This window comes from Esox lucius, chromosome 13 (genome assembly GCF_011004845.1).
Source record: "Esox lucius isolate fEsoLuc1 chromosome 13, fEsoLuc1.pri, whole genome shotgun sequence".
Lineage (NCBI taxonomy): Eukaryota > Metazoa > Chordata > Actinopteri > Esociformes > Esocidae > Esox > Esox lucius.
The window spans coordinates 18,105,725-18,132,607 of NC_047581.1; the positions used below are offsets into that span (position 1 = coordinate 18,105,725).

The 26,883-nt window shown below is 39.6% G+C and overlaps 1 protein-coding gene across 1 annotated transcript; it reads right to left on the minus strand.

Annotated features, from left to right (window-relative positions):
• Positions 1-592: 592 nt before the first annotated feature.
• On the minus strand, positions 593-26,270 carry inpp5l (inositol polyphosphate-5-phosphatase L). The gene is made up of 16 exons (XM_010876390.5): positions 25,767-26,270; positions 21,559-21,600; positions 20,054-20,154; positions 19,789-19,876; positions 14,112-14,175; positions 13,415-13,515; positions 13,197-13,249; positions 9,741-9,860; positions 9,350-9,434; positions 9,155-9,250; positions 8,992-9,066; positions 8,637-8,710; positions 5,267-5,378; positions 5,091-5,159; positions 4,873-4,932; positions 593-2,967 (listed from the first exon to the last, which is right to left on the minus strand). The coding sequence occupies exons 1-15, from the start codon at positions 25,824-25,826 to the stop codon at positions 4,891-4,893; spliced, it is 1,182 nt and encodes a 393-aa protein (XP_010874692.1). The 5' UTR covers positions 25,827-26,270; the 3' UTR covers positions 593-2,967; positions 4,873-4,890.
• Positions 26,271-26,883: the final 613 nt, after the last annotated feature.

The window sequence follows — 26,883 nt, forward strand, 5'->3', positions numbered from 1 at the left end:
AAGGTGCAACCCTTGTCAGGAGATGACAAATTTGGTTACTAAATATTTATTTTATTTTTTCATAGTGATTAACTAAACATTTCAGGAAGCAAATGCTTGCTAAACTATGAAGTAGTTACTCATGTTTTTGATTCAAATAATCACTGTATTGTTTAATATTGTTTTAAATGCAAAAGTGGTAGGATGATAACATTTTTAATGCGAGATGAAAAGCAGAGATTCATCTTGATTTGACTTATTAAAGATTCTATTCATGCAATAATGCAGGAGGATTCAATGACATTCAGGACCATAAAATGCTACTTCTATGGAACTATTGGACCAATCTTCTTAACATTTTGTATGCTGAATCAATGTGCCCATGTCTTTCAAAATGTACAGCACAAAAAATACTGGATTGCTTCTCACTGGTATTCTCCACACTGTCTGTGTTAAAATATTTCTTGCACAAGCTATACTGTGCACACGTACCAAGATATCAGCTTGCTAGCTGCACATTTGCAACAACTTTGCTGCTCGCAAATCGTCTTGACTTTTCTCTTTGGGAGTATAATCTTGCTTGTATGAGCCAAAAATAAATAAAGTAACACAATTCAGTGATCAACATTTATTCACATATGTCAACTAGAGTAATTACAAGAATGTAGTGTTTTTTGGTGACCTACCAGAAAACCTGACAAACAACATTAGTTCACTCAATCTAAAAATACTTCTGCCCCCAGTTTCAAAATCCAAAGCTAAAACGTTCCCTGGTGCAAGAAAATTATGTTGACCACACCATTAATCAACTACTACAAGGATATTATTGACAAGTGGGCCTTGCACTTTCCACACAAGCACCAATACATATTATTGATTTGAACACAATTAAGCCCATTTTTGTAGTTCCAAATTAAAAGGATAATCTACACATTTGAATTAATGAATCCTTGTCATATCAGTATAAATCTTTTTTTACATAAAAGCAGATTGAGTTCAATTTTCAAGAAACCATACATTTTAAATGTTTACGGTCAATACATTTTCAGCTTTGGGATAGTGTTTAGTGTGCAGACAAGATAGCCAACACTAATCAAATAAAACAAGAGATAATAAAATAACTACAACTAAAATAACATATAGGCTTCAAGTTTAAAATGTTGTGACCTTTGTGTTTGTGTATAAGCATGTGTGTGGATGTGCTTATGTGTGCACGCCCTTGTGACTGGGTATGAGACATCCATGTCAGATACATTCATATTATATAAAAGGGGGGTAAAGTGAACACAATATTGTTGATTATGGCAAAACTAATAGCAGTAACAAACTGACAAGCAGTTGATGCATTATGAAACAATGGAAGAGAGCCCACATGCATAACAAAAGAAGAATATCATAAACAAGATACAGACCTATTAGCGCATTCATAAATTATTTCCAAAAAAAAAAAAGCACAGCAAGCATTTATGAAACTCGGAGCTACTTAAAATGACTCAGCCATACTTTGTGGAATAAAGATAACAACACATCTGTTTGTCACAGGCAATAAATAAATGCCAGCTTTCATGTTTTCTTAAATAAAGGAGTAAGAAATATCAAAATACATCAGTAACTGATCGGGCCAAGGTTGGTGTTTTTCTGAGGTGATATTGACTGTTGTTGAACATACATTTTTTTTCACATTTAACGGACTGTTAAAAGAAGCTGAAATAGGCATTAGCGACCAATGTCTTCTCTGGTGTCCGACTGATTAAAATAAACGTACAGTTTTACCATGTTTGCACAATGCATAGGCCAACCCCATAATGTCAATATACAACCCAGCAGAGATTTTACCCAGCAGACTGTGGTTTCAGGTAGGCAGAACTCAGTGATCATCAGCATTCATGTAGCTAGATGTTATATTTTAGAGTCTGAGAGAATCCAAGGCAGAAGTCCGATGGGAAGGGGCCACATTTCCATATTTCATACTGACCTGTTGGGTGCCTATCACGAATCTGTCCTCACCACTGGTCTTTTTTTAATATTTTATTGATTTAAGCTGAGTTATAACAACAGCACTGCAACAGAAGGTGGTTAGGAAAAATGAGCTCAACATGGCATTATGGGGAAAAAATCAAGCATTTTGTTGATTCAAGTCGATTTTTCAAATATGACCTGGGATAGATAGTATGTATGTAATGCTGAACCGTACATTATTAACAGATGACTATACAAGATAATGCAGAGAGAAATGTGTATTATGCTACGGTTTTATTCTGACAGTGCATTCAATTACTGTAGCAGCATTGGATTGTGTTTCTACATGTTTGCTTTTGGCATGCTTATACTGTATTTATAGTTGACAGCTAAACCGTTACAGTAAGAAATAAATAGGTAGTAAATGACAAAAATACAACTTAATAGCATGCATGCATATTCCATTTAGGAATGTCAGATGGAATGAAGGTCAATACTTCTTCGTAAACCCTTGACAATTGAAAACCATTTGATAAGCTGAAGTAAGAGTATTTTCTTTGCATGGTGTCTGTGTGTCCACCATAACATAACAATGGCCTAAGCATTTGTAGTCCAAGTTGGATGAAGTATATTTTCTTGAAGTTCATACTATTCCATCTAGCAATCCGCTACGGTTTCATCCTCACTGTCATCAGTTCATCACTGAACAAAGCCCTCTCAGAAAATACCTGTGCATCTTGGTGCACATTTTAGGGTCAGACATTTTAAGATAAATGGCCAAGCGCAGGCCAGAGCAAATCGTCCAGAGAGAAAATCCATAATGCTGATGATCAAATCTGTGGTGATGTCACCCAAGCCAAGGCAATCAATAACTTGGAGTAAGAGGAGCAGAATTGGTGAGAAACTTGGTTAGGTGGAAAATGACACGTTCCAGACTGGGTCCTATGGCCAGCCATGAACGGCTGTTTCTTCAGTGGTACAGACAGCGTAGTGGTTATGGTGTGTTATGGCGACCGCAGTGGGATTTACCTAAATGAAAAAGGGGAAAATGTCAATACTCTCTTTATCATCCACAAGGAACATCAGTAAATTATTGATAAATTATTTAAATCTGTAAATCAATTTTAAAAGATTGGATTCCTAAAAACCAGAAAAGGAACCAGGCAAGTCTAGATCAGCTGGCCCGCGATTAGAGGTTATGAATGATGTTGCCCTCACTTCATTTGTGAATCACATTGATACAATAACTATCAATATAGGCGACGATAACTGACTTTTTCGTCAAGTGAAAAGACAAGAGAATCATGGAAACTTACCCCAAAAAGCATGCACTGATGCGTACTTAAAAAATGCACCGGAAACAGTTGCAATATAATCGTGAACAGTTTTATTTTAGGCTTCCTATAACGTAGTTACACATACACATACACATACACATACACATACACATACACATACACATACACATACACATACACATACACATATATATATGGGACCTGAACAATAATCGCAGCTGAGAGAAACGCATTGTAATTGCTTTGGGATGCTGTCCCTCCCACTGAAAAGCTAATTGACAGCCTTAAGCCATTATGATTCATTAATCACTGTTGATTCCTCCTGATGAGAAATCATCAAAAAGGAGAGAACCGTCCCATGAAAAAGTCATAAAAGGGAGCAAAACAAAATCCAAGCCGTAAAAATGCCAATACACCACCGTTTACAATGAATGACTGTCTGGTCGGTGATCTGTCTGGTAATGAATGAACAGAGGGCCAACATTAGGCTTGGCGTAGCTGCAGTGAAAGAGGAGAGGATTCTAAAGACATAGATCAGCAGAGCTGCTGGTGGCCCAGCTACATTATTCACAAAAGGACCTAGTTTGTCCAGAGACACTTCGTCTTAGTTCACAAGCTCATACCACTACACTGGGCAAGCCATGGCTCACCTGGGAATAGGGGACGGGGAGCTGGACAAGATTACCACTTGTAATTGCTCTTTCTGACTCCCCCACTGAATCTGCTCAAATACAGCTAAAGAAATATATACTACACATTCACTGGCACATACACTACTTTCAAGAGTTTGCGGTTAATTAGACATTTCCTATTTTTTTTGAATGAAAAGCAATTCTGTTGCCCGTTAAAATAACATACCATTTATCAGAAATACAGGGTTGACATTGTTCATGTCGTAAATGACTATTGTAGCTGGAAACGGCAGATGTTTAATGGAATATCTACACAGGCGTACAGAGGCCCATTATCAGCTACCATCAGTCCTGTGTTCCAATGCCACATTGTGTTTGCTAATCCAAGTTTATCATTTTAAAAGGCTATTTGATCATTAGAAAACCCTTTTTCAATTATGTAAGAACAGCTGGAACTGTTGTGCTTATTGAAGAAGCAAAACTGCCCTTTAGACTAACTGAACATCTGGAGCGTCAGCAATTGTGGGTTTGATTACAGGCTCAAAATGGCCAGAAACAAATAACTTTCTTCTGAAACTCATCAGTCTATTCTTATTCTGATTAATTAAGGCTATTCCATGCAAGAAAGTGACAAGAAACTGAGTATTCTGTCTATAACGTGGCCAGCGCAGTCACCGGATCTCAACCCTACTGAGTTGTTGAGGGAGCAGCTTGCCCGTATGGTACGCACGAAGTGCCCATCGAGCCAATCCAACTTGTAGGAGGAAGCATGGGGTGAAATCTCTTCAGATTACCTCAACAAATTGACAACGAGAAAGTCAAGTCTGCAAGGCTGTAATTGATGTAAATGGAGGATTCTTTGACAAAAGAAAGTCTCAAGGACAAGTATTATTTCAATAAAAAAATCATAATGACAGTATCCCTATTCATTTCGATACAGTTAATTTCATATATGTTTTCATGGAGAACAAGGACATTTTTTGAATGGTAGTGTACACCCTTACCATTCAGAGGGATCCTTGTCAATGGCCATTTGTCTTCAGTGCAAAAGACAAGAACACAGGCTGGGGGAAAAAATGAATATAAAATGGTTCATGTAGGCCTATTTATTAAGGGCCATTTGTATTTAGGCCATTTAGCACACAGTCTTACTTCATGCGACAGTAGTGAGAACATACATTTTCATACTTGAAAATATTGCATTATCGAGAAACGGTTGTACCTTGTGGTCTCCCATGCAGACATTAGGGCCCAGTGCGTTGTAAACCACTCTGCTTTCTCCATCATTGCTCTGAAATCAATCACAATAATTGAATAGGCCTTTAAAACCTGTCTCAACGATTAGCAGGATCTAGTAGTCAGTAAGGGAGGAAGGCACAGTGTGTCCAGGGGCCTCACCCTGTGGATGACGTCTTTAGCCGTGTGGGACATCAGGATACGGTCACACCAGGAGGGGCAGCGAGTGTTCATGTACTGGGTGGGTTTAGTGTAGTCCTCACTGTAGGGGTAACTGACAGACAGACCCACATTAGGGCGGAATCAGCAGGGGTAGCAGGGAATTACACATTTTCAGGGGAGGATTTTATACAGGTGACACTCCTCAGACATAGAGTTTAGCAGCATTTTGACCAACAAACTAATCAGTACCACTCAGAAATAATATAATCTGCACTACACCTTGTCTGTTTTTTTTAGTATAGTTGGAGGGTGGGTTAAAGCAAAACATTTAAATCATGCAAGATCAGGTAAACACACTAAACAGGAAGCCACAGCTCACACGTCATTTTAATAAGCTATTTATTTCAGTTGTACTGTAGCGTCTTCTTTATATCATTTATTAGGATACAGCCTTGTTCAACATAACCTCACACAGAATTTTAAAACAAATTTATACAGGATCCCAATACATTTGCACTAAGATACCATTTAAAAACTACAGGGAAGAACTTAGTAGTAAGTTAGACACCAAAGTAGATGTGTCATTGTGTGAGTAATTAATTAATGCGCAATAATAAAAGAACAGGCAGAATACAATTTCAAATGAAACAACTGTCTTGTCAAATCAAAAGAAGCGATTACGTGGTTATAAATTAGACAGATTGACATTTTTACTTTAAAGATTAATGAGAACCAGTCATTTCACTTTGCACTGGTAATCATTATTTTTTCTGAAATAATAAAAGGAAAAAAAGGGCACTATAGAGAAAGGGGGCACGTGCTCTGCACACGTTGAGCCCTACGGTCCACTAGTGATGATGTGGGTTTTTATTACCCACAATTCCTAATTATCCATCGGCAACTGACTCGACTACATGAAAACAGTGAAATTCTGGAGCTCGCACCCGATCCTACACCCGCAAATACAGAAAAATATTGCAGTAAAGGTACATTTCACATGTGCATGGCCACATCGTTTTTTTCCCCAGATGAGCAAAACTGTTCTCTCCCGACACGAAATGTGCACAAATATAATTGCCATGTTGTCTAAATCACTATGTAAGCATGTCTGAGATAAATTACAATACCAGGCAAGTACTGGCTTAGCTCACAGCATAAATGATAATAGAAAAACAGATCTCCTCCAAAAAAGCTAAATATCTATAGCCTACGCAGCCCGATAGAAGAACCAAAAACAATAGATCACAAAGCTTGTTTTGGGACTGGGTAGAAAGAGTTAGCTTTGCCTTAAAATACATGAGTAATAGCCTACGTAGAGAACCAAGCATTGGAGGCAAGTAGTGCTGTTTTTAGATCAAGTGCTTCACACTGAGTGATAGAGTGGCGCGTGCTGGCAGCTGTTCTTACTCCAAGAGGTACTATTGCCTAGTTCTCTCAAAAGTAACAGATCAATACAAATGAAATTGTTAGGCCTAGCAATGTTAAGTAACATTAAACCTGCCTGCAACCCACCCACGCACCAATCTAAAAATATTATAAGACTTAACGCTGGTTTTGCAACCAAAGGTGTCCCAACAAAATATTATTGTGATGGGATTAAATCCGGGTGGGAGAACAAGTATTTGATTTTGCAGGTTTTCCTACTTACAAAGCATGTAGAGGTCTGTAATTGTTATCATTGGTACACTTCAACTGTGAGAGACGGAATCTAAAACAAAAATCTTAAGTATTTCATCACCTACCAACCAGTAAGAATTCCGGCTCTCACAGACCTCTTAGTTTTTCTTTAAGAAGCCCTCCTGTTCTCCACTCATTACCTGTATTAACTGCACCTGTTTGGACTCATTACCTGTATAAAAGACACCTGTCCACACACTCAAACAGACTCCAACCTCTCCACAATGGCCAAGACCAGAGAGCTGTGTAAGGACATTAGGGATGAAATTGTAGACCTGCACAAGGCTGGGATGGGCTACAGAACGATAGGCAAGCAGCTTGGTGAGAAGGCAACAACTGTTGGCGCAATTATTAGAAAATGGAAGAAGTTCAAGATGATGGCCAATCTCGCTCGGTCTGGGGCTCCATGCAAGATCTCACCTCGTGGGGCATCAATGATCATGAGGAAGGTGAGGGATCGGCCCAGAACTACACAGCAGGACCTGGTCAATGACTTGAAGAGAGCTGGGACCACAGTCTCAAACCATTAGTAACACACTACGCCGTCATGGATTAAAATCCTGCAGCGCACACAAGGTCCCCCTGCTCAAGCCAGCGCATGTCCAGGCTCGTCTGAAGTTTGCCAATGATCATCTGGATGATCCAGAGGAGGAATGGGAGAAGGTCATGTGGTCTGATGAGACAAAAATAGAGCTTTTTGGTCTAAACTCCACTCACCATGTTTGGAGGAAGAAGAAGGATGAGTACAACCCCAAGAACACCATCCCAACCGTGAAGCATGGAGGTGGAAACATCATTCTTGGGGGGATGCTTTTTCTGCAAAGGGGACAGGACGACCGCACCGTATTGAGGCGAGGATGGATGGGGCCATGTATCACGAGATCTTGGCCAACAACCTCCTTCCCTCAGTAAGAGCATTGAAGATGGGTCGTGGCTGGGTCTTCCAGCATGACAACGACCCGAAACACACAGCCAGGGTAACTAAGGAGTGGCTCCGTAAGAAGCATCTCAAGGTCCTGGAGTGACCTAGCCAGTCTCCAGACTTGAACCCAATAGAAAATCTTTGGAGGGAGCTGAAAGTCCGTATTGAAAAAATTACAGACTTCTACATGATTCGTAGGTGGGAAAACCTGCAAAATCGGCAGTGTATCAAATACTTGTACTCCCCACTGTACTTAAGTAGTTTCTTTTTCTATATATTTACCAACATAAAACCATAATGTTATTGATTTTTAGTTTCAGAGTTTTAAAATCAAATAAACAAAACATAATTACAATGCACCATTTGGAAATCAGTAATATGAGAGAAGTTTTCAGTAGTCTGAATACTTTGCAAGGCACTGTATATTCCATTATTTTTCCTGTTAAAATGAGTGTATTTCTCAATAGACAAACAAGATGAAGCCATTGTTGCGCAGCCATAACCAACATCAGTATTTGAACCAAGGGCCCATCCAAAGGATTTAAGCGACTGATGATGCGGGACAATGAATTAAAAAGGCAACCACAACCAATTGGGTGCAATTTGAGAATTTTATAACATTTTGTAAGAAATCTAGATTTTTATAAGAGATTTTTCTCCAGGAGGAGTGGCCATGGGGTCTGCAGAAGCCTGGCCCTGGGATGTTTACAGTCTAAGTATTGTAGCTGCCTACCAAGCTCATCAAATACATGCAGGTGCATCGAGACTTACCTGGGCGGAAACAGGATTTCCTCCTCTGTAATGACATCATGAAAGGCTGTGATCTCCTTGTCATACTTCAAAAGCTGAGGGATGTCAAAGGATTAAGGTTTACAGGATGTCCTAAAATTCAATCTGCAAAAGTACAAACAATAAACGTCTGCATAATGCGAATATTAGGTTTCACTTAGAATTACGGTATCTCTGTGGATTCAATTTATTGATATTAGTTATCGTCTGTGGTCCATTCTGTTTACAACATGTTGCCAAGGTGGTAATGACTGCTGTCATGGCAGCAAGTGGTAGTTGGAGATTAATATGGGTGGGGTGTAAATCAGTTGGTATGTACATTAGATAATGTTCTCACCGCTCTGCCATTGTCCTCTCTGAACACTGCCTGGTGCAGGTAGGCAAACATCTTGGTCTCAATATGGAGAAGAACCTTGTGATGTGAAGGACAGTACAGTAACCATGTGAATCAACACAACAGGGCGACAGTACAATGGAAGTGGTGGCCGGGGGAGGCTCACCTTGTGCTCATTGTCCTTCTCCTCACAGATTATTTTCTCCACATCATTACTGCAGTCCTTCATCACGGTCTGCACCTCTGCTGAAGTAGACAAATTCTGACACACACACAAAGAGAGAGAGAGAGGTTGCCAAAAAGAAAATCAGCTGGCCATTGGATTTGCATGCCATTTTTGAGGATGTAGGTCATGTAATACCTGGACCAGGCTAAGTGTGTCCAGACGGAAGTTGAAATCCCCAAACAGGAAGAAGGGAAGTGGGGTGTAGCTGCTGTCTGTTATCCTGGAAGAAAATGTAAGTGTCATGAGTAAAACTATTTAGATAATAAATGTCTATTGTATGACTAAATAAAATAGTAATATAGACACAGATTTAGTTGAAATTGCAAACTGTCTGGCAGTCAGCTATTTTGTATCTAAAGGTGGGCTCAGGGGAAAAGTCACATACTATATACAGAGACATCCAGCATTATTGGCACCCTCTGCAGATTAAATATTACCATTGTTTATCAGCTTGCCAAAAATCTTAGAGATGCATCCCACTGTATCAAATGGTGAGTGGGGTAAGTTGTGATAAATGGTCACTAACCTGTTTATGACATATCTGAGGGCCTTCTGGCGATTGGCCGAGTAGATGGAAGGGCTGGCATTACAGGCGATGAGGTTGGAGGCATCATGGAAAAGGTGTACGTTGATTAGGTCAAGACCCCTGCAGAAATCACACAGGCACGCACGCAAAGATGGGCAAATATTGCAGTGTACAATTAATAAACACCCCACACAGTCCACCCTTACAACCAGGAAATAGCAGCCATGTCTTCCCCATTTATCTGAAAACGTCGTGAATCAAACATTTGAACTGCCTTCTAAGCACCAACACTTCTAACTTAAGGCACTCCATGAGTGTGGAGAATGTTAGTCTAAGGCAGTTTTACCTAATAATGTTATCTAATAAGCCTGTGGTGTCCCAAGGACTAGCTGGTCTTGAGAACACATTTGATAACTGCAGGTTTTTCAGTTTATTTTAGAGACAATACGCAAGTTTCTACAGTACAGCTATCTATACAAACACTGACAATGTCTGGCTTTTCCCAGTCAAGCAAAATCTACAAACAACCAATGAAGTGTCCAAAGGTTTGCACCAGTAATAAAATCAAATGCTCCATTATAGACTTCCAATACTGAAATATAGGTTTCCAATACTGAAGTTGATGAATAAATATATAGTGCATCAGCATAATCAAGTACTGACATAAAATGGGTCTGTACAATTGTTTCTTGGCAGAGATGATAAACATGCCTTATATATATTTAAATAAAAAAAAAAAAACATCTTAGGAAAAAAATTTGACCACTCATAATTTTTCTTAAATCAGCATCACTACATGTATGGCAGCCATTCCATTCCAGTGTCTGTTAAATTCCAACACAGAGACCCCTCATTTTACTTAATGAGGTACGGATTCTGTGATTACCTGAACCAAATCAAATTTAAAGAGGAAAAGTACTGTATAAAAACCACTGCTGTGGTCATCACTATCCTCTTGCAATAATACCATCTGGATGGCAAAAACAGTGCAATTAGTACCTCAAAGGTAATTAGAATTTAAAAAAGAATATTCAGCATGACAAAATAGTTGAAAAGAAAAGCTTTGAGTGAGGAAATGAAGGGTTCAATTCTGGCTTTACTGGCAGAGGGATATAGTGAGTGTCATGTTGCTTCCATCCTGAAAATTTCAAAGACAGCGGTTCAAAAGAACAAGGTCAAGCAACAGACAATGGGGACAACAAAGATACAGACTGGCAGAGGGCAAAAACGACTGTCCACTGACCAAGATGAACGTCAACTAATTCAAATGTCACTCAACAACTGTAGAATGACATCACGTTACCTACAAAAAGAATGGCAAACAGCAGCTCAGGTAATGTGCACGGCGAGGACGGTCCGAAACAGGCTCCTAGGGGCAGGGCTGAAGTTGTGTAAAGCTAGAAAAAAAGCCCTTAATCAATGAGAAGCAAAGAAGAGCCAGGCTGAAGTTTGCAAAAGACCATAAGGATTGGACCGTAGAGGAATGGAGTATGGTCATCTTCTCTGACGAGTCAAATTTTCAGCTTTGCCCAACACCTGGTCATCTAATGGTTAGACGGAGACGTGGAGAGGCCTACAAGCCACAGTGTCTCGCACCCACTGTGAAATTTGGTGGAGGATCGGTGATGATTTGGGGATGCTTCGGCAAGATTGGAATCGGGCAGATTTGTCTGTGTGAAGGACGCATGAATCAAGGCAAGTACAAGGTTATCCAGGAAGAACACCAGCTTCCTTCTGCTCTGACAATGTCCCCAAACTCTGAAAACTGTTTTTTCCAGCAGGACAATGCTCCATGCCAATCAAGGTGTGGATGGAGGACCACCAGATAAAGACCCTGTCATGGCCAGCCCAACCTCCAGACCTGAACCCCATTGAAAACCTCTGGAATTTGATCAAGAGGAAGATGGATGGTCATAAGCCATCAAATAAAGCCAAGCAACTTGAATTTTATTTGCCAGGAGTGGCATAAAGTCAACCACCAATAATTTTGCAGTAGTCTCTTAATTTTTTTTCAGAGCTGTGTATATATTGATACTTTGATCTTTATGTTCTTCAACTAAGCAATTTGTAAATTTGATCATGTTTTCTAAAAGAAGCATCAAGGATAGTAATTCTGCCATCATGCAATTGTAGACTTTTAAAATGCAAATGACAGTTTCCCAGAGTTACGAATATCGTTTATATAAAAATAAAGGACCTAAAATCATCAAATGTTGAACTCCTTTCATTTTGACCTTTTACACCCATCTTCACCAATAATAATAGCCTGGAATATATTGCTGAGGTAATAAGGAAATATCATTTACAACCAATATAGTGGCTATAAAAGTACAGTTCCCAGGTCAGAAACCGAATTGATATGTTCAAAATGCTCGGGAAGAGACACAGGGAATGGACACAGTGCCAGTTTTCTTGGCACTGGAGGGCATTTATTAACAAAAAGTGGCAGAGCGAAGTTCAACGAAACATGTTTAGAACCCGTGGACTGGGTACTGCATTCAGATGTATAGTATTTTCTCTTCTTCCACAGCTACCCAGTGCTGCTTTTCTGGGGTCCTTTCATCCTTCCCCTGATGAGGCCTGATTAGGGGCATATGTGCCTCGTCAAGGGGTGGCAGCAGAGCTGCGTTTAAGAACCCCATTTTGCAGCCCCAGGCCAGTTGGTTCTCCCTGAGAAGTTGGCCCGATGCTGATACAAGAGAGGGTGCTTTCAAATCACAGTAGTGGCAGCACCTGAATGGTTTCCCAGAATTTAGGAATGATGCCAGATGTTAGATAAAAAGATAGACATCTGAAATGAAGTGGTAAAACAATGACAACAGTATTTATTTCAGTATTGAGTCAAGTGTCTTCACAGATTTGCCCAAAACCCTCACAAACATAAACAACCTAGAGGGGACATTTTGCCAGTCCCCAGAAGTTTAACATGCTAATATCAGCTCAGGTGTTAGGTTTAGAGTAAAAGTTACAATTTGTATTGATTCAGAATCAGGGTTATGGGTTATTATTTGGGTTTAGGACTTCATATGGAACATACTGTGTTCCCTCAAGACCAAAAATGTGTGTGAAATTCAGTGATGTCTGTTATGAAAACCTTACTTATTAGTGAGTGAACTCGAGGTAATGCTAGTCCACAAACAAACACATTTGTCTTCTGCGCAAAGCCTTCACTCCTTTTCTGCTGCTGCCACCTGAAAACAATTAATGTGCATCCAACAGGCAGGTTGTGTTGACTCACAGGGTGACCTTGTAGCTCTCTGGCCATGGACGGTGGTAGTGACACGGGAGAGCAAACACTGACCATTGTGTAGTGGAAACAGAGTGTTTACTGAGTTTCAGCTTTAACGGCAACAGCATTGTGCAACAGGGTGAAACAGTTGGATCAGCCGGTCTGCGGGTCCCTGTCGAATAGTGAGTAGACATTGAGTATAGTAGGCAATGGACTAGATTACGTACTGGTTGTGAATGATCCAACGGGTCCTCATGAAGCCCTTCCTAGACCATTTGAACTGAAAAACACAACATACACAGAAAGTTAAAACAGATGAATGTATTGTGCACCAAATGTTCACCAAATAGCACAATCTAGATAACTCTTCAGGGCCATGACGGTAATTATAGATTTTTTCAAACAGTGTATTTTGTCCTTGTCAGGTAGATCACAATCCACTCACATCAGGCCAGAAATTCTTGACAAATTTTTCTTTCTCCACTGTGGTTACCCCATCCAGGGAGCCCACATACTTGTGTCCAGACACTGCTTTAAAATCCTTAACTGTGAAGGGAGAGGCATGGAAGGGTGAAAGAGTGAGAAAACATGCAAACACCAATCAATAAAGTGATGTTAAGCTCATCACAGCAGCATACGTGATCAGAGGATCCATAATCAGGCCATTAGGCTGTTTGGTCGCTGTGCACCAATCTGACTGTAAACAGAGAACACAGCAGGCTAGGGATGTTTATGGCTCTTCCATAAGCCTTTTCTGAAGAGCTTCTTCATGCCTAACGTGACTGGACTATGCAACAAGAACATAACTCATCCCATTTTAAATTCAGATTCCCTGTTATGTCTAGCCAAAAGAGGTTTCCTACACAGTGTTCAAAAGAGCATCAGACTTATTGGACATATAAAGACAGGAATCTCTTGCCTCCTCCTGAACTTATTTGCACCAAATTATAACCACATTATAATTGCGATGTATTACTAAGGGCCAAGTTTGCACACCAGGACTGATACACGTTCTGAAATTATCGCTACGTGCTGGGCCTGAATGGAGGTGATCTATCATCTGGTGATAACAATGTGTCATTCATCTTTTGTTATTTAAAGTCAATAATGATTTCATACAGATATGATTGTAATGTTCTTACCATTAAAATCATATTGGTAGATGTTTTTCAATGACTTGTGGATGAAGTACATGCTTCCAAGGGCCTGTAAGAGCAAATAAAAAAAGCTTGTTTAGAGACTGGCAGTTTTCTGCTGTGATGACATACTGTAGTAGAGAGATCATCAATCTGTCTGATATTCCAATATGGCACCTATCAAGAAATATGTACCTAGCACATACATCCCTTTAAGTTAGCTTCCTAATGACTTAAATAAACTACTTAACATGAGTCATCAAACATGAACTGACTCCATAGTAATTACCTAATTACCACCACATTCTCCATTAGTTCTTGCCTCCTTCCACACACAGCCACACACCCAACTAGTCTCTTGAACCTTTCACCATTCTATACATTTAGCTCAACTGTTCTCCATAGAAACACATAGCCTTTCTGCAATAGCATGTACAGTAACCAAGCAAATGCACATACAGAGACAGACACACACAAACACACTTTAGCACCCAATCTTCCCTGACGTGGCCTGACAATTTTTAATGTACTAACTGCCTGCTCCACTGATCCGATTAATCATGCCCTATGAGATCAATAAAGACGGAAAATTAAAACAATTTAAAAAGTATTAAGCAGTAGGACTCGCTGTCTCTTACAGCTTTGGTTGCAACTAGGGAACAAAGACAGATCTGGTGACACCAAGAGGGTCTCTGGCCTGATGGACTGCTCTACACCCCCGCCCCCCAACCCCGTGACCAGGCATGAGAGATCTCTCCCTGAAGAGACCATTCATCATCACTGGCAGAGCAATACTCATTTAATGGGACAGACGTGCCCCTACTAAGACCAGCACAGGTGACTGGCGATTAGGGACAGACCTGTCGAAATCGAGGGAAGACAGTTAGCTGGGGGTTGAAGGTGAAGGGGTATGAAATACGTCTGGCTTAAATTTTACTTTGGTTTTCCTTGTATTTTTCTTTATTATTAGCTCAGTTCAGAAGAAAATAACATGGCGGGTTTCAAAAGAGTTAAACTTATAAACGCTGTTTAATGTCTAAATAGAATAAACATATCAATAGCATTGGTTCACTTTAGGATTCCTAAAAAAAAATTTAAAATTAAAATGTATGACTAAAGCCTGCTGCGGCTATTCACAAAAGCCTTAATGTCACATCCAGAGAAACCCTCTACTCCACATACTCTGCCAAGCACCGATAGTCATCAATCAGGTTTGTGCACAGTTTAATAAAAAAGCTATTGACTTACAAGTGATTATTTATCAAAACACAATTTGTACAGGGAATGCATGCGGGGGCCCCCCACCCCACACACACACACATATATACGCTCAGAACACAGAGACCCTCATACCCTCCTCCTCCCTAGCCTCTCACGGCCAGGGAGCTGATGATCCACAGCCGAGGGAAAACAAATTGAAAATCAATGCAGGTGGCACACACGAAATGAGAATAAGGCAACAGGGGCTGCAGCTTTTTTAGGGCAGAGTAGGGGAGGGTGCAGACGCCACAGCAAAAGGGAAACATGGGCCCAGCTGTCTGCCACTACCCTCAGCCCTTATTTATTGTTTACAAATGGGCTGGATCAATAGTTTTAATCTAGAGTTAAATTTATTGACTTTGGCCTGTCTCCCCACACCTGGCCATTGACTTTCCCCTCTACTTCACACACCTCGGAGTGTAGACAGATCCATTGACCCCCATGGTCAGGCCATCAGTGTTGGGGTCTCACCTGGGTGGGGTTCGGGTTAATACGGTGCCACTCCCCCCATGAAGGGGAGGGACCCTCCCTAGCAGAGTAGTGGGCGCTATGCACAAACATAGGCCGTATACACTGGGCACAGCATGCAATTCCCTTTAAATCCCAATATGTATCAATGTAGTGTGGTATACATCGAATCAATAAAACAGAGAAATCACAGGGTTTAACGCAAAGCATGCGTCATCTGGGCAAATACATTTGCATTCATTCACATGCCATTGTAACGTTTAAAAACTGAAATGGCACGGACCGGCTGGTCATTAAGTTTGTTGTTGTGCTTAAATGATATTTGCCTGCCAACTTGCCTGGAATGGAACCCTAATTCTCACACTTTAAATGACTAATAAAGCAAACATAAAAATAAACATTGAAATGTGTCAAAATGAATAAACATCTCAACAACAAGCAGGAGGAAAACCATGTTCCCTCCACTGCGGCATCCAGACGTGCTTGTGCTACCTGGATCTCCTCAGCAGATGACAGAGCTTTGCACAACTTAGTGCTTTTGCAAGCGGTGAGCACTTGTGCAATACAGGATCTTATGATGTGTGTCATATTAAAAGACATCGGCCAACACTGTTGCGGTTTGCAGCGCAACTGTAGCATTACAGTATAAGCAGTAATTTAACATTTTACAATATATTAATATAGCACATGCTCTTATCCGGACTGACTTAGTCATTGCATACATCTTAAGACAGCTATGTGGAACACACACACCTCAGTAGTAGTAAGCACATAATACTCAATGAAGTATCTGCCAGAAAGTCATTGCTAGGGAAACAAAAGTAGATTTTGGCGGGTTTCTGGTGTAGCAGGTAAAACGTCACATTGACATGATGCAGAAAGCAATACAATGCAAAGCGTGTAGTGGAGCTGAAGTCTAAGACAGCTCAGAACAAGCAAAATTGGAAAAAGCATTTTCCAGTACAGAATCTACTGGAGGAGTCTGAAGATGGATCTTGCAATATGACAAGTGTAAAGATTGAAACAGTGTCCATGACCCAGACAGTCCCCTGACAGCTAAATAAGTAATTGCCACACAGACACACAGCCTTGTATGCTGTAGTTACACAGAGTTAGCTGAGGGCCTAGAGGATTGATGGAGATGTAAGACATGGGGAGAGCCAAGAGGAAGTTTATTAACTACAGGTTACAATCGTATTCCGGGTTCTCTGAGCGCATGAGTGAGGTACTTCACTATGGGATACACCCCTAACATTTTTGTCAAAAGCTTTTATTACACTATGCCCTCCATGATTGGCTAGACATGTGCATGGAAGGAGGGACATCCTTCCGATTCCATTTTTAATAACTGGTCTGTATACTGAAATCTTCAAAAGTTTTCCTAACACCCACAAATTAAGGAGAATTAAGGGCCAAAGGAGGTTCAGGGAAATGCACTGTGAAATATATATTTTTAGGAATTAGTACCCTCCAGAAATATTACACCCACTTGGTAAAGATACGTACATGTGAAGATGTAACCTTAAAACACAAAGAAAAGTGGCATCCTTAACATTAAGAAAAATAAACAGAAAATCTAAAATGTTCCTCACAAAATCAGAGCTATCCCCACTAATGCTGTAACATTAGTAGGAAAAAACAAATGTCAGCAGGAGCTGCAACACAGAAACAATCCAATAGCAGCAGCAGGCAAGCTCTGTCACAGTGTGCATGATAAGAGAAAGAGAGTACATCTGGTAAACTCATGGCTTGTTATTAAGTCTCGTCGTTGTTCCTGCACCAAACTGAGAGGACCTAACTGGTATACACCAGGTTCGGCTTACGGAAAAAACTAAACTTAAACTGTGCGTTTTTCACTATTAGCCAAACTTGTTCGGTTCAAGTAGTCTACACTGTCTCCAACATTCAGGGATGAAAATCCTAAATATTTTATGGAATTGATTACATCATTTCAGAAAGAAAAGTGTGTTGGTAACAAGCCCAGCCCTTGCAAGCCATTAAGAGTCATTATTTCTTTTATCAGTCCTGCTAACTACCCAGACATATGATGTAGAACTTCATATTTGACTGAATTACATTTTACATTTTTTATTTAAAAAAACAGACTCAATCAATACTTTTAAGGTGACTGCTTGCATAAGTAATCAACCCCTAGACATAAAAGGAGTACTTCACCCTTGGGGGACCTTAGGCGGTGTGTATCATATCTGAGAGACTTCAGAGCAGTGGGATTTGTTCCAAAATAAATTTTTGCACACCACAAAGCCCACTGTATTATGTTAGTGTGGAATACAGGGCAGGGGAGAAATTAATAAGATTTGGTTTCATTTTGCAGAATCCATGTTGTGCCGATCACACTTAAAACATTTTTAGTCCCGGTTTTTCCATCATTCATAGAGCCATCTAATATATCTTTGAGCGATGTCCTGCAGATAAAATATCAGCAGACATTTTGAGAAAAGTGCAAGGTGTTTACTTTTTTCTTCTTCTTTCTAAAACACTACAAATCTTAATCCATTACTTCTTGTTCTGCTATGGTCTCTCCCGTCCACTCTGCAGAATATTTTAAACAAGATCTTGTGATAGCTTAACAATAAGCAACACAATGGCGTTTGCATGAATTGAAGGATTCATTTTTGTAAGTAATCTTTCATCATGATATTGAACCATACATGTTGGAAAGAGAGTAGGCAACTGTAGAATGGATTTGAAAGACATGTAGCTGGATATTACTGGTATTTTCCTGCCTGGTAAAAAACAGAATGCATTTACTAATAGTAGTTGGACCACAGTTTGCTAGGTTAAGAAGCAAACTATTGAGATCTGTGGCTTGTAATCTACTTAAAAATGTATAGCCTACTGTTTTTACATATTGGAAGTTACTGTTGTCTGGGTCAACACTGGAGGGTTTATACACAAAATGTAACATCAACTTTGATGGTTCACAGGGGAAGGCAAAGGGGAAGACAAAGGGGAAGTTAACGGTGTCCACATTAGCGCAATCTGTGTAATCATCTGTGTAATCTGGGAGCTTCCACAGCACATGGGTTGAATATTTTTGCAAGCAGGTATTTCAGTTTCCCAACATTTAACCAAAATCACCTTACAATTATTGCTTTTGAGTGTCATGTTTTAATATAAAAAAATTTTTTTATATAAAAGAAACAGAATGTAATCCAATTACAATAGTGATATGGGGTAATCTGAAAATTGTTTTACTGATTACAATTTTGGACAGGTAATTTACAACTTTAACAATATATTTAGAAAGTAGCTTAACTCCCAATCGGACAGTATTACAATACACAACAATGAAATGAAATTATTTTATTGGTAAACCAGAGTCCTAAAAAATAAATAAAATGAACATACATAAAACTATCCTTGGGTTGTTATTATTTGATGAACACTAACAAAAGTTTGTCTAAAAATTGTATCCCTTGTTTTTTTTCCCCCCTCACACATCTCAGGTCAGATAAGTAGTTAGGCATTAATTTGGACAAAATAAATTGAATGAACCCAACAGAACAGCCTGAATTGTTTTTTGCGCGTATGTGCAAATCATTGTCACACAAGGCAATAACACAGGAATATTAGTTGCCTTAGATTTGACACTACTTCATATGTCTATTTGGCATATTTACCACATAACCCCTTTGTTTCTCAGTCTAAAAATATCCAATAAGGGTTTAGATAGTTCCAATGTGGCGCAGGGCCCCACCGTGTGGTCACAGAGACACACTACGGTCTGAACAAATCATAGGAGATTTGGTCTTCTAAAGACTAAGACAATTGCAACCCTTGTAAGGTTGCATCACCATCATTTGTTCAGTGTTGGGAATTATATTGATGTCAGAAACTGAGCAAAATTAACCTAGAGACCTGGTATAGTGGTTTCAGATCATCTAAGTGTTCTGCTTTAGTCAGCTGATCAACGAAATCTTGTAGTACTCACTGTGAAGCTGTCTACATTCTTAAAGTGGTTGTCCACATAGACGCAGACCCTGTCAAAGTCTCTCATCTCCTCACTGGACTCAATGTTCCTGAAGACCAAAGGAGGATAGGCTAAACAACTCAAAATGTTATATACTGAAGTGTCTCTCACACAAAATACTTGTATTTAGATTATGTTTATCGGTGCAATATGACAAGTGTTCAGCGACGGTAGCATTTGGGGATACTTGTGAAAGTGGACATTGATTGGCACTGTATTGTCCTACCAGAAGAAGTTCTCTGCATGGCCCATATTGTCCATGTAGTCCTTTCCTCCAACCTCCTGGAAGTGTAGGGCGACGAAGCGTGGTTTATGAATTCGGACCGTCTGTGATTAGACAGAGACATCAGGCAGGACATTAATCTATCACAACTGTGTGCCGTAGTGGTTTAAAATATGAGAAACTGAATTCTAACAGTGTTATAATGAAAGTTTACAACAGGTAATCATATAACAGAAGTGATGTTTATTCACTTTTCTGAGAAATCAGCGCACATCCATGGTCTAATCCACCAAACCATAGCAATTAATACACTTCATCACCTCTGTAAAAAAGCATGTGGGTATCATCTCCCGATGCTTCTAGCCAAGCATTTTGCAACAACTGACATTTATACAAAGTTGGCAATGCATAACAGAGAAAAAAACCAAGCCACGGAGTCAAAGGGATTGTCTGTAGAGCTCCAAGGCAGGATTGTTCCGAGGCATAAATCTGGGTTAGGGTATAAAAACATTTCTACCTCACTCAACACAGTGGCTTCCATCATTCTTAAATGGAAGAAGTTTGGAAGCACCAACGCCAGTGCTTAATTTGAGCCGGATCCTGCCGGAACAAGATCCAGCACCTCTCAGATTTTCCTCAGTTTGTTTCAGCACCTACATTTCACAGATCCAGTCTGCTGCGCATTACTTTTTCCATCTCTGTGCTCGCTTTGCACTGTAAACATTCTACTAAAAGCGTTCAGAGTTCATAAAGTTGTCTTTTCCTGCAGCCTCGTGTAGCCTCAGCACTGCCTGACAAGATTGGGCAAGTTTTTACTTTTTGTTTTCCGCTGTTTGTGCTACCGATGTGCTGTAGCCTATTCACGTCGATTTGCCAAATGGATCCATGTCTGTCGTGGGCCCAATGTGATTTATACATTTATAAATGTTCGCCTGGCCAGACTGAGCCACCGAGGGAAAAGGGCCATGGTCAAGGAGATGAACACATCCCGGATGGCCACTTTGACAGATTTCCAGCATTCCTGAGTGACCATGAGAACCTGCCAGAACGACAACCATCTCTGCAGCACACCACCAATCAGGCATTTATGGTAGAGTGGCCAGACAGAAGCCACTACGCAGCACAAAGCAAATGACAGCCCACTTGGAGTTTGCCAAAAGGCACCTGAAGACCTCTGGACCTCTGGACAAGATTCTCTGGACTGATGAAACCAAGAATGAACTATTTGGCCTTAATGCCAAGTGTCACATCTAGAGAGCCCAAACTTGATGCCGATCAAACATCTCTCAAAAAGACATGAAAATGGCTGTGCAGCAATGTTCTTCATCCAACCAGACAGAGCTTGAGAGCATCTGCAGAGAAGAATGAAAGAAACTCCACAAATACAGGTGTGCAAAGTTTGCAGCATCACATCTCAGAAAAAAAAAAATCTGTTTATAAAGCAAGCTAGGGAAATATTTTTTTGTGGATCCATTTGATAGAGGACACAAGAAGGATCCCAAACTCACCCCAAATAATTCACGGAGCCAGTCACTCTCAATCTCAGCCACCTGTAGGTTTAAGAAAAAAATAGTTTTTACTTGCGATTCCAAACACCAAAAAGAATAAACAGAATGGTATATCAGGTTGGTTTACCAGGTGGTAAAGCCCATGTGTTCCAATCGACCTTCCAACACAACTTTCATATTCACTGACCAAAGGGCATATTAAATAATATATTAGCACTTGCTAGGGGAGGAATAAAACATGTATGCGGTATAAAAGCAAATAACATGACATAGTTGTAACAAATGTTTTGATCGAACAGAGAAAAGGCTAATGCAGATAAAACACTTATGCTTTACCTATGAAATTATAACACAAAATATCCCAATGGTAAAGGCTTGAACATGTTAATTTCTGCAATTAGATCAAATTGCAAATGATTACCTAAAGATAATAAAATTAGATTAGCATTGTATTCAGACAACGGCCATCCCCAGAAGTGTTCAAAACAATGCATTCAGAATCAAACTATAATTTGTAACATTATTAGCAATCAATGATGACTTTGTACAATGTATTTATGTGACCAATTATCCATACTGTGGGTTTTGGCATGTTCCTGAGTGCCAGGCTAGAATAGACTATGCAGTCTTCTCCAGAGCCAGCCAGAACGATGTCATCCTGCATGAAGTTCCTGCACAGCATTGAATTTGCATAGTGAATTTGCATGGCTGAAAAACTGCTGCTGCCCACCACGTACATTCACTTAATCTAACAGGAGATATCCATTATAAAGATGTCTGACACACCTGTATAATACGATAGTACCGTATTTTCCCAATGAACATCATCCACAAAAAAAAAAACATATGCTGAGACATCAATATTTCGCAACAACCTTTATTGGGGGATGGTTCATTAAAGTGCTGTATTTTACTTTCACCAGTCACTGAACAAAATGTAATAGGGAAAAATAAGAAAAAAAAGCTAAAAGGACCCACAGGGAAGTGAAAGTAACAGCCTAATGAAAATATCACTATTAAAAGTATTCTATAATTTGTCTTGTCCAATACTCATGTTCAAGAAAACGAGCGGAGAAGACAAAGAAACACATCAAAAAACATATTAAACAGTAACAGACATCTCAACATCAACTGTTCAGAGGAGACAGTGAATCAGGCCTTCATGGTCAAATTGCTGCAAAAAAATAAAATAAAACACTACTGAAGGACACCGATAAGAAGAAAATACTTGCTTGGTCCAAGAAACACGAGAAATTGATATTAGACTGGTAGAAATCTGTCCTTTGGTCTGATGAGTCCAAATATGAGATTTTTGGTTCCAACCACCATTTCTATGGGGTTGTTTAAGTTACACTACATTTTCCTTGACATAAAGAAGACTCAAGAAGCAATTGTTTCGTAAATGTATTACGTTTCTGTGCAGTGGCATGCATATCGCTCAATTGTGACCAAAATAACCGGTTGGTCATCTGCTGGCGGGAGAATAATACATGCCTCCATTCATAGACCAACTGTTTCCATCTCCTCTTAATCTGTTTATTTTTCTATGTAATATAAATCCCCAGGCGATGATGGATAGGCACTAAACAATCAGAGGTATTCTTTTGGGTCTCCGACTAGAAAAGTTACCTTTGAGGGATGGAACACAAAAGCTATAAACCTAGAAAGTACAGCACAAACTACAAAAGCCAATATAGTAGCTGTGATCGGTTTACTCAAGCATTGCGTTGTGTAACAAAATGTATGTTTTTCCCATGGCCTTTTATTGTTCCTGGCACAAGACCTAGTAAGACCTAACATTGGGCCAGTACAAAAAGACAGCACTGCCCAGTGCTTAATTTCCCCATTTAAATTCATAGTATAACCTTTGTCACTCTCCCCGCTTCAAATTTCACTTGTTCGTTCATTAAAATGTGTAGGTACCACTTATTTTCCTCCGTTGGTGTGGTAGAGGACTAGTCTCAAGTTTTTGACCAATAATATTCAATGGCTCGTCTGTTTTGACCAAGAGCTGGACCCAAACATGGCATCGTACGAGGCAAAGCAAATGGGCTGCTGATAACCTTGCGGCTGCACCAATGAACATCTGCCTGCTTCGAATGAACATGGTGGCGTGTAGACACATTCAAAAACGAATTACACCCGCCTACCAAGTTGTGAAGGAGAAACCATTCACAGACTATGGTCATGACATAACCCATGAATATGGGTAGAGAAATCATATGGACATGGTTTGTCGACAGTAAGTGTCATGTTAACAACACCTGCCTAGGCGCTTACTAGCAGTGACACACAAGAAGCATGCGAACCAACTAGTGGGACTGCCCCACCTGTTGGATTGAATGTGTATTGCACATTATTTATGTAACCATAAATATAACTAAATAATTTTATTATCAAGCTTTTGTCACATCAAATTCAAGTATCGTCACAAAGATGATAATGATATTAAAGGTAATATTTTGATATATATTGATTAAAAAAGTAATGTACATTGCATTATATGTAAACAGCAATTGCTTCGATCAGCTCTCATGTCTCACATGCAAAACGCTGGTGTGAAATCGATATAGTGATTATTTTGTTCTTAAATTCAGTTCGGGACAGTAAGTCAGTCTGGGCCAGTAGATTTCAGACCAAGTGGGCCAGTAGGGTCAGTGAGAAATATAGTTAGCATTGGACCCTGCTTTACATGTTGCTTACACAAAAACACTAGGGCAACTCTAAAGGATTTACAGTCTTCCACAGCTAAACGGAGGTAAACTGTGCATAATGCAACAGTATTTTTGTGAAGCCAGCAGCTTCACAAAATTGGCCTTTCTAGCAGAGTGCCAAAAAGAAAGCCATTGTTGAAAATAAAAAAATCGAATCAATCAAATATTGCCTATAATTTGCCAAAAGGCACATGGAAGAAAAGTACAAAGAAATCAAAAATTGAATTGAGAAACAATGTCCAAGAATGTAGACTTGACTGGTAAGCTACTCTAAGAGTTCCTGGTGCTTAGTTGAGGAAAACCGACCAGTAGCCAGATCAGATTCAGTCACCATCAGTTTCAGCCGTTTTCTGAACATTCTATCCCTTCCAGTATTTCAGCGGATTTACTAAATTATAATTGGTTCAAAGATGGTAAATCGCCAGTGTTGTCTAGGCCCATTGCTTTGGCAACTTCACACAATAACCAGTGAGTTGTTATTGTGCAGCAAAATTACTTAAAATGACATTCAATTGCATGCTGGCTATAGTACTGACCAGTAATGAAATATCCAGTAAAAAATATTATGCTGTCCTGTATGCACCATTGTATTTGTTGTTGTCACACAACAGGTTTTAGGTCAACTGTAGCTATTGAAAATGGATATGAATATGAATTGCCAACACATTAAATTTGAGTCTGTGCAGGGCCTTTCCTGACCCAAATCTGATTTAGATCCGTAACCCAGATCCTTGCCAGTACTGATCTGGCGCGGATATTTTTGCTATCCGAGTTGGCTTCAAATTAAACTATATCAAATCCTTGGTTTACACAGTTGCCGAGGCAGCACATTTGTTTAGTTTTAGCCTAACAAGTTGCCCTTCACCCTTTTGTAACAATAACGTTAAACACGTCCTTATTGCAATCTCAAAACGCTCTTTGATCTGAATCGGAAACTGTAGTTGGTTGACGGCCTAGCTACATTTTTCTTTCGGCGAATGAGTGGAGTACGCAAACACCTGAAGAGTCAAGCCGCAACAACTAGGAGTAAATACGGAGTGCGGATAACTATAGACAGAGGACTTTCAGTCGTATAGGCCCATCAAAGTGAAAACAATCACTTGAAAACAATCGTGGCGCAGAAACTGAAACAAAAAAGTTGCTTCAAAGTCTTGTTCCACATATCTATTGAGAAGAACGAATTTAGGAAACATTAAGCACGGCTGTCACGATTAACTTGAACAGTCTAAGGATCTAACGCACGATGTTGAAAACAACTCATTTTATTACGCCTACATCGGTAAGTGTTGCGTGCGTGAAACCAATCTCTATGAGTTTGACTTGTCTCCATTCGAATCTAGATATTATATTGTTGCAATATTACAGCCAAATCATTTTGTTTGTGAGTGTTCTCTTACAGGTTGAACGACTGAACTATAGGATACACGTTCATCTTGGAAAATTTGATTCACCATTCAAAGTGATAGGGTATAACTAGGTGAAATGTGTACTTACATTGTCGAATAATGATCCAACATTGGCGGTGACAAGTAGGACGTCTATGTACGTTTCCATAATGGTTAAATTCCAGAAATAGCGGGAAGATCTATTTTGTCTTGACGATGGTAAAAATATATAGGTGCAAAAAGTTGCAAATCCCTTAGCCTACTTATACATAACGTGTTATAGATAATAAATCGACAACAACCTACACGGAAGAGCTCGGTCGAATTTCATTTTATATTTAATTTATGCTATTCTAAATTTGCCCGCTTTTTTGTGGATGTCGTATCTCCAGCCGTCTAGACTCTATCCTTGAGCAAGAGTTATCTTCCATTTCTGCAAAGAACTATCTGCGCAACAGGCAGAAGAGGATTTATATCTCTACCCATGGTCATTTGAATTTGGTTCAATTTAAACCTGGAATACTGGCTCTGCTGCCAGCGCCAGAACAGTTCCTCCAACCACGCGCGACCTAATCAAGCTGTTGTTGTCAATGTTGTGTCATGAACCCCGGTGGCCCGCCCACGGCTCTCACGAGGACCTAAGGGTTCACAAACCGATCTGCAGAGGTTGGTGAGTTTTTATTGTTACTCACAGTGTTTGATTTGAGTTTGTCCATCAGAGGGAGGAAATTCGCAAACTTATAGTCAGGAGTGTATGCTATTATGATGCATTAGCCACATACGACATATCCAAAGGTACCTTATTGATATTTTAAACCGGTTACCAATGCAATTAGAACAGTAAAAAATAAAATGTCATCCTATCAGCATGCAATGTTCGAATAACCCGGAATATAATGTTTGATATACTATACCACAGCTTGCAGCCAATCACAATTGAGGACTCAAACTACCTTATTAATAATATAGAACAAACAGCATGATAAATTAGGTTGGCACTGACCGCATTTGAAAACTGGTACAGAATACTGTTCATTAAGCCAAGTATAATTAGTTAAGGCTTAACCTGTTTAGTGTTAATTCTTGGCTTATGTGTCCCTTCTAAACTTATAATGATCCCCATAAATAAATAACTTATTCAACCCTATTACCATTATCATCTTCACAAATAATGTATTTAACCCCATCAACCACTTGCAACAATAATTTTGAGACTGAATTAAACA